This window comes from Alligator sinensis, unplaced genomic scaffold (genome assembly GCF_000455745.1).
Source record: "Alligator sinensis unplaced genomic scaffold, ASM45574v1 scaffold181_2, whole genome shotgun sequence".
NCBI lineage: Eukaryota > Metazoa > Chordata > Crocodylia > Alligatoridae > Alligator > Alligator sinensis.
Genome location: NW_005842429.1, coordinates 822681 through 830607, shown reverse-complemented (window position 1 = coordinate 830607; position 7927 = coordinate 822681). Strand labels below are relative to the sequence as shown.

Below are 7927 nucleotides of genomic sequence, written 5' to 3'. Positions count from 1 at the left end.
ACTCTTTATTTTTAAGTACTACATTAAATTGCATATGATGTTTGTGTGTGTATTAAAATGAATTATCCTGTTTGTTCTAGAGTAATTCCTCACGAAACAGAAGCTTCTCTTTGCTTCCTCATGGAACAACTAATTCTGCATCTCCTAGCAGTCAAAAACACCTGAGTCAAAGTGGGCCTACGGTTGTCACCATTACACATCACAAATCTCCGGCAGCAGCCCGAAGAGCCAAGAACCAGCAGTCTGGTCAAATCCATGAAGTCAGAGAGGTAAGAGCTGCTTTGGTGTCCCCTATTGTTTTTTAGGTGTATGCATTCTTTCTTTCTGTGTTTTTAGACATGCACTTTCTAGGGTAAGGTTTGTTTGTTTTTTTTTGTTTTTTTTTTTTAAGTTTAAATATAACAGTCCTCATTTTTTTAATTATAGTATGATAATCTGGATATACAGCTGCAGATAGTGTATATATGTTTACTTTGAAATAAAACCTCTACAAATAGAGTATCATTTAATTTTTTTCTTTTAATTAGTTGACTAAAATCAAGGTTTTAAACTTGTTTATTTGATGTAGATTCCTATAATACTATCCAGGTATGATGTCAAACATGGGTGACTGGTGCCACCTTAGTTGGGGGGGCACATGTTCCCCCCAGCAACCAGTCAGTGACCCAGGGGGGTGGTCCCCCCGTGGCAAAACTCACCGATGGGGAAGTGGCTGTGACGCTTCATCCGGCGCTCCCACACCCTGGCCAGCACTCAAAGGGGGGGCACCGGCGCTCCCACCTGCCCATCGCCTAAGTGAGGAGTGCAGCCTGTCAGGGAGTGCACCAGCCCCTCAGGGGGTTCACATGTACCCCTGTGCACCCCCTACATGTCACCACTGCTGTCAAAAAGGATAAAACTTCAGAAATCTAGCATGTCTAGATGTCCTAATTGGTGCAAATTAGGGTACATCTGTCCTGCATAATGCAGTGCCATGTAAAGATACACAGGCTGGCTGTATGTATGCGAGGCTTTTTTTTGCAGGGGGTGGGGTAGGGGAATGACTTTTCAGCTAAAATCTTTATGCATGGTTTTCCCCAAAAGCATCAGCATACTGTTGTTAGCAGCTGTAAATCCATTACTTCTGGTTGTATCAATACCCTTTGTGGAAGCATCTGTGGATAACTTAATTTTGTCTCTGTCGCAACCTGTCCCTAGGGGGTACCCCTAGAGCCCAGAGTTTCTCCTTGCTGTCCTGCTGCTTGTCTCAACAAACAGACTAAGGTTTGGCCTGGGATAACTGCATATCTCCATGGCCTCGCCTTCCCTGCTGTTATACAGGACTTCACAGCTGCAGCAGGGGAATCTCTGTCAGCTCTAGGTGGCTTCTCTTTGGGTTGTGAAATAAATTTTTAGACCCCCCTCCCCATAGAATGGGTTTTCCTGGAATATCACTCGTCCAGAAATGACTCTTCACCACAAGCACTCAGTAAAGAGACAGACATCAAAAGGATTTGTTTATATAGGAGAAAAGAATCGTATGAGATAAACTGACCATAGTGTTTTAAGATGGAACAAAAAGAAAAGTTTCTTATGCTGTCAGGGGGCTAGGTGGTAGCCAGTGGGAAGTCCTGCCAATATCTCCATTAATCAGCCTCCCTGCTGATTCTGTCAGTCCTGGCTACTTGGATCCTTTTCCTGGCTACTTGGATCCTTCTGTAGCCTATGAAAAATCCAAATACCCTGGCCATCTTACAGACAGCCCTTATAACACCTCCAAGTCGGTTCCCCCTTTGGCCCCATCAGCTCTATTGTTTTTTATTCTCAAGCTCTATTATTTTCTTCTGAGCATTGCTCTGTTTCCTGAAGGCATTTTTCCCCTGTCCATTCAATAAGTGCTCTCTCTTGGAAGAGACCAAGGACACAATGTAATTTCTAACAAAAAAAAAAAAAAAAAAGGGGGATATATTTTTCCTTGCCACTACAGCAAATTGCATCTAGCCCACTTAATTAATCCATACATTAAGTTCATCTAATTCTTTAGTTGATGATAAGTAATTATTTAAAGTGAGGAGTTTTATTGGGTGCCTGGGGCTTTTTTCCAGGGTTGATATTGGTGTCTCTGGCACTGTATTGATTTGTGTTTGCGTGCAATTTAAAATTAATATATGTGCTACTTGCTTTTAGGCTTATAGTCCAAATCATCTTTGGCTGCATATTATTCTTTGTCCCCATGTAAAATGTTTCTGAACTTGTGGTGCTGTTGTTGCCAGCTGTTGTACATGGTATACACGCTCTGCTGATGCTTAGCACTTGCAAAATGGTGGAGTTGGTTGCTTTTCTTGCATCATTCAGATGTTCATGTTCTTTGTCCCCCATTTTATAAATTGTTAAAAAGTTTCACAGGATAAGTACTAACAGTTTAACCTGGGACAACACTAAATGCTCCTGAATGGTTGTCCTGGGATTGTATCACTGAATCAGTGGCAGAAAAATGGCAGTGTATTGGTCTGCTCACTAAATTCTGATAGGAAGAGTCATGTGTGTAAACGCCAATCCCAGTATATTTCTGTTCTGGGACAAAAATAGGAGCAAATTGCATTTTTCCCTGGACAATGTCTTTTTTTTTTTTTTTTTTTTTATTATAGTAAGGGTAGTGAAGTATTGGAATAATCTCCTTTTTGGGAAGGGGTAGAATAGACCAACTGAAACAACCTCTATCTCGGTGGATGGTCTTAATAGTATAGTTGAAACCTGCCTTAGATGGAATAGATGGCCTCTTAAGGTCCCTTCCAGGGGTGCATATTTATGATTCTGTAGGTTAGCTCTAGCTTTTAATAAGTTAACTTTAATGCTGTCCTCAATTCTTCTTCTTTCCAGGATTCCTTTGCTGCTGCTGTCCTTGTTTCTGCTGCTTTCCCAGGTTGTTATGCTGTTCTACTTAAATTCTCATGTAGCACTCATAATAAGGATATCTAAGGGTGCATCTACATGTACGTTAATGCACATTAAATCTAGTACCCACATTGTGAGGTGCTAGGAAACTGTGCATTAACATATTTTAATGCTTATTAACTAGAGAACATGGATTTTTAAGTGATGCTCAATGGATGTTAGCCTATTTTAATGCACATTAAAATGTCACTGAAAAACGTGCTAGTTAGTTGATGCGTATTAAAATAGGCTAATGCATATTGGAGTGCATGTGTAGACATATCCTGAAAGTGCCTTTGGGAGCTGGTGTAACAAACAAGGCAAAGGTAGTTCCTTTTCTTGGGTGGTGGTCCTTTTTTCACTTTAGAGTAAGCTTTGTCATGATTTTTAACCTCAGCACTATAAACTGATGTGCTTGGCTCTTATAGGAAAGAGTCTTGTAGTTGAGCAGTAAGCCAGTGGTCCTTTGTCCCTATTCCCTTCCTCTTCAAGGAGCAGTAATACACATTCCTGTTCCTTTTGAGCCTTCTCTTCCAATCCCCAGGCCTTCATTGGTTCCTGTCTCCCTATTTATATCATAACTTAAAAAATACTGGTGTCATTTGTTCTGTTTTTCTAGTCCCTCCAGAGAGAGAACTTTGAACACCTGGACTGTTCTGCTCATGTCTGCTCAACTTCTCTTCCAGAGGAGGCATTTTAGTTTTCTGGGCTCAGACAGCCCAATTGGCCATGCAAAAATCTCTTTTTACTTTGGGTGATCTTATTTTTCAACTCCTGTTCATAATAGTTTATAATGACCTTGAACTGGAAAGAGAAGAAAGCTCTTTGTGTTCACAGCCATCTATCCAAAAAGCACTTGCTGGTGCTCTGCTCTAAAATCTGTGAAGGCTGCTGTATAGATTGATTAATTTCCCTCAGGAGAGGATAAAAAACAAGAACAGCAGCAATAGATCAATTTCCCTCAGGAGAGGATAAAAAACAAGAATAGCAGCAATAGAAACAGTTCTCTCTCTCTCTCTTCTTCTTGTGGGTTAATGTTGGGGGTGTGGGGATTTTTTTTTTTTTTTTTTTTTTTTTCAATCTTGGAATTGTTTTGCTGTAAATTATTTTTTGGATGATGGAAAGAGTTTTTTATTGTGATTATATAGAGTTGTACATAAAAATCTTTCTAATCGAGTAAGATTCAAGTTTAAATATCCAAATAAGTTGCTTTTAGTGTACAACTGTGTGAACCAGTTTTGTTTAAAATACAAGTGAATCAGTGCAACAGTTGTTTAATGCTCCTGGGAAATGGGGAGAGGAGGCAGTGACCTTCCTCCTCCTTGCCCCATATGTTAAAATAGGATTTCAGAATAACACTAGATTGTAAATATTTGTACACTAAATAAAGTGTTGTTAGCTTTCTCAGGACTTCTAAATGTGTGTGTATGCAAGCTATACGATTGAAGGTGCTATGTAAGGAATGTGGCTCTTCAGTCCTGTGAGCTTAAGTCTCTGTTACTCTGAATCAAGTACTGAACCCAGGTTTCCTGCAAGTCCTGAGTTATATCTGAATTTCTCAGTTTTCCCCCCCCAGTTGGGACTGGGGGAAGGCAAGGGCTCTTCCCTTATATTTGTGTACAAGGAAACCTCATTAAATACACTGCCTGTCATTAAACTGATGCCAAAACCACCATGTGCTCAGTAATAAAAACCAACGGTGATGCTGATTTAAATGTAGCCAACACTGAACACGACTATAAATCACATGGCCCATATTGAGCAAACATACTGATGGGAACCTACCACAAAGATAGGCTAGTGTGGCCCATCTGAATAAAATTAAGATACATGGTAGTGCCTATTGTGCTCAGTCCCCCTCAGTGCCAACTCTTTAAAGTCATGGTGAGCCACTAGATTGAATACATTTAAACTTCCTCTTCATTCCCACAGCTGAGCTGTACCTCTCATTCCCATTTCCAGTGATTCCTGTTTCTTCACGAGGCTTAAATGTCTGGTGAACATTACCAAATGGGGCCCCAAACAGTTCAGCCAGAAGCCCTCTTGCTCCTTCTTTCAGCCAGTTGCATATGATTAGTGTGTCGCCGTCTTTCATGAGGTAGAACTGGACCATGTTGTCTTGTGCCTCATCTACATACAAATTTTTGGAGGATCCCAGGACTTGTGACAATAACGCCTGATTCCAGTCATGAGTGAGGGTCTGATTAGCACATGGATCCTTCGTGTAGAGGGGAGGAGGTAACTGGATTACACACACATACTAAGCAGTGGTGAGTTGTGGGGTCACTGTGGCTTGAAACACTGTTGACTGTGCTCTGGCCCAGTCCAGTGAACTGTATGGTAAATTTATGAGCCTTTTGGCCTTGGACTAATATCATGCATAGTTTGTACTATGTATAAGTATGTTCAAAAGTGCTGCTTATAAGTGTGTTTCTGGCGTAACTGTGATAAAACTTGAAGCAGTTTCAAAAAAGGCATCAATTCTGGATGAACTAAGTCTTTGGGTGCCTGTAATTTGCCTATATACAAATTACTACAGGTATGTTTATTTTCAGGTCAGTGTTTTCAAATATCCCCCTCACTTCCATGTGCTTAGGGAGAGCAGGGTCTGACAGTAAAAAGTGGGGGGAAGGGACTGCAGGGGGAGGAAGCTGGGGGAGACGGAGGGCAAGGGAACTCCATTGCCCTCTGTCTCTTCCTGCTTCTTCAGGGGTAGGCAAGCTCCATTGCCCTCTGTCTCTTCCAGCAGATCAGGGGTAGGCAACCCCTGTCATTGGTGGCAGAGCGTGGCATGCAAAGGCATTTTGCTTTGCACATGCCTCGGGGTGGATGGGAGGGGAGCTGCAAGGAGCCTGATCCTTGTCGTGGCAGTACATCGCTGGCCTCTTCCCTGCCACCTGCCTCTGGCAACGAGCCAGGCTGGGGCTCTGTGGACCCCAGTGTAGCTGCTTTCAGCCTCCTTGCCACCTCCTCCAAACAGCCCAGGCTCCATGGTGGGTGGCAGGGGCCTGCCCAGAGCCTGGGTCAGCTGTGGCAGGCAACCAGGAGATTCCAAGTGGCTGTACCTGGATCTGCGAAGACCCAGCCGGCTCATTGCTGGTAGTGGATGCATATGCACTTTGAGGTAGACAGCAGGGAAGGGGCTGTGCTGCCACGAGGATCAGGTCCCTTGCAGCTCCCCCCGCCATATGTCTCTGGCACACCAACGTCTTATAAGTTGATATTGTGGGTGTTTTTGGCACTCTGCTCAAAAACGATGCCTACTCCTGCCCCAGATGTATTTTCCCTGCTGTAGGGGTCGGAAGGGGGCAAAATCAAAACAAACCTCCAATAATTAGATTATATACCTGGAAAATTATAACAAATTTCTAATTTTTCCGTGTATAGAATCTGCTTATCGGGAGCTTGTCTTATATTCATGGTTGTCTTGTTCAAGTAAATACAGTACGTGTTTAGATACTTCCTTCAAACACTAGATTGTATCTATGCACCTTAACTGCAGGTGATATGTGATCTATATTCCAAAGGACTGCAATAGTGTTTCTCAGATTTTGTTTGAAAGTTAAGATACAAGGAACAGGTTGTCCACCTCGCATATTCGGTGTTGACTCAGGTATTTCTCTTGTATACAGGGTATTTGAAGAACTTTAATACTTAAAGATCAATAGAAGAGTATCTTTTATGGTCAAATTGATATGTAATGTTAAAAAAAATGAGAGAGAGAGAGAGAACTTGATTTGATTACTCTTAAATTTGATCAGTCTAGCTTGCCAAAATGAAATATGGAATAAATGCACCTTACTCAAAAACAGGACTTTCCTTTTGGTGCCAAATATATTTATAATTTGAAAACTGAGCAAAGCTTTTAGTGTCACAAGATTTTTTTTGTGTTGCCAGCAAAAAATTTCCAAATTTTTAAAATGTAATATTCTTACTATTTTACCTTCTAACATTGGATCAGAAAGGAGCGCCCAGAACTATTAATTGTTATTGTAGATTTTGTTTAAAATAATACTGTTTTGTTTTTTTAATGGTATTTTTACAAGTTTGTATATATCAAATTAGTGTTAGTGGCTCAGTCTGTAATTCATAACTTTTTATAAAAAACATAAATTTACCGTTACATTAATGAGAGAGAACTGGCTTCTTTCTCCGCGTTGATTTTTGTGCACAAGTGTTCTATTTCCTGCTGTCCCACTAGTAAATTATAGCTTGAATTAAGTAGTGCATTAGGTGACTTGTACCAAATTACACAGCTTTTATGGTAGGATGAGAGTGCATAAGCATGTGTGCGCATCTTATTGCATTTTGTTTTTAAACTTTTAGTCTGGGCCCTTTGCTTTTAAAATGTTTACAAGTGCAGACATTGCTAAATGACAGGAATATTATTAATTAACTAGAACAGGGGTGTTAAACTCACTTTGTGCCCTGGGCCGGATCTGGACTTTGGGTTCCTTGTGGTTTGGGTCCAACTGGGTCATAGTGGCAGTGGCAGCTCTGGAACCCCTGACTCTGGCACAGGGAACAGGGCATGCAGCAATGGTGGCATAAGTGGCTCCAGCTCTGACCTGGGCATGCATTGGTGGCTCCTCCAGCACAAGGTAGTGGCAGGTACAGTGAAGAAGGTAGGGCCATGGCAGTTCAGACGGCCAAAATAGTTGGAGGATGATCAAAACCTGCATCAGTCTTCACTTGCCCTTCTGCTGCTGATTGCCACATCAATCGGGGCCCAAGGGCCCCAGATTGTACAGCAGATCACTTCACTTACCCCTGGCCATGCCTCCCAACTTCTGGATAGAGTTGGGAGAGCTCTGGATAACTGTGGGCTGTATGTTTGATGCTGCAGAACTAGAACATAAAGTTCATGGATTGTATTTGCCCCCTGTGAGGCATAGCCTCTGTTTCTACTAAACAAAATTGGTATGCATGCATCATGGAATTGCTTTTTGCTATGGTAAAGGAGCCAAAGAATCTTTTATATACTAGGAATCCCATTGTAGTATCACCTTCGGTT

At 41.7% G+C, this 7927-nt stretch overlaps 1 protein-coding gene across 1 annotated transcript in view; it reads left to right on the top strand.

Moving 5' to 3' along the window:
- OSBPL10 (oxysterol binding protein like 10) overlaps positions 1–7927 on the top strand; it is a 175187-nt gene that overhangs the window by 44764 nt on the left and 122496 nt on the right. Inside the window, exon 4 of the mRNA XM_006030210.3 lies at positions 81–269. Within this exon, the coding sequence (XP_006030272.1) occupies positions 81–269 (189 nt within the window). The remainder of the gene's footprint in view (positions 1–80; positions 270–7927) is intronic.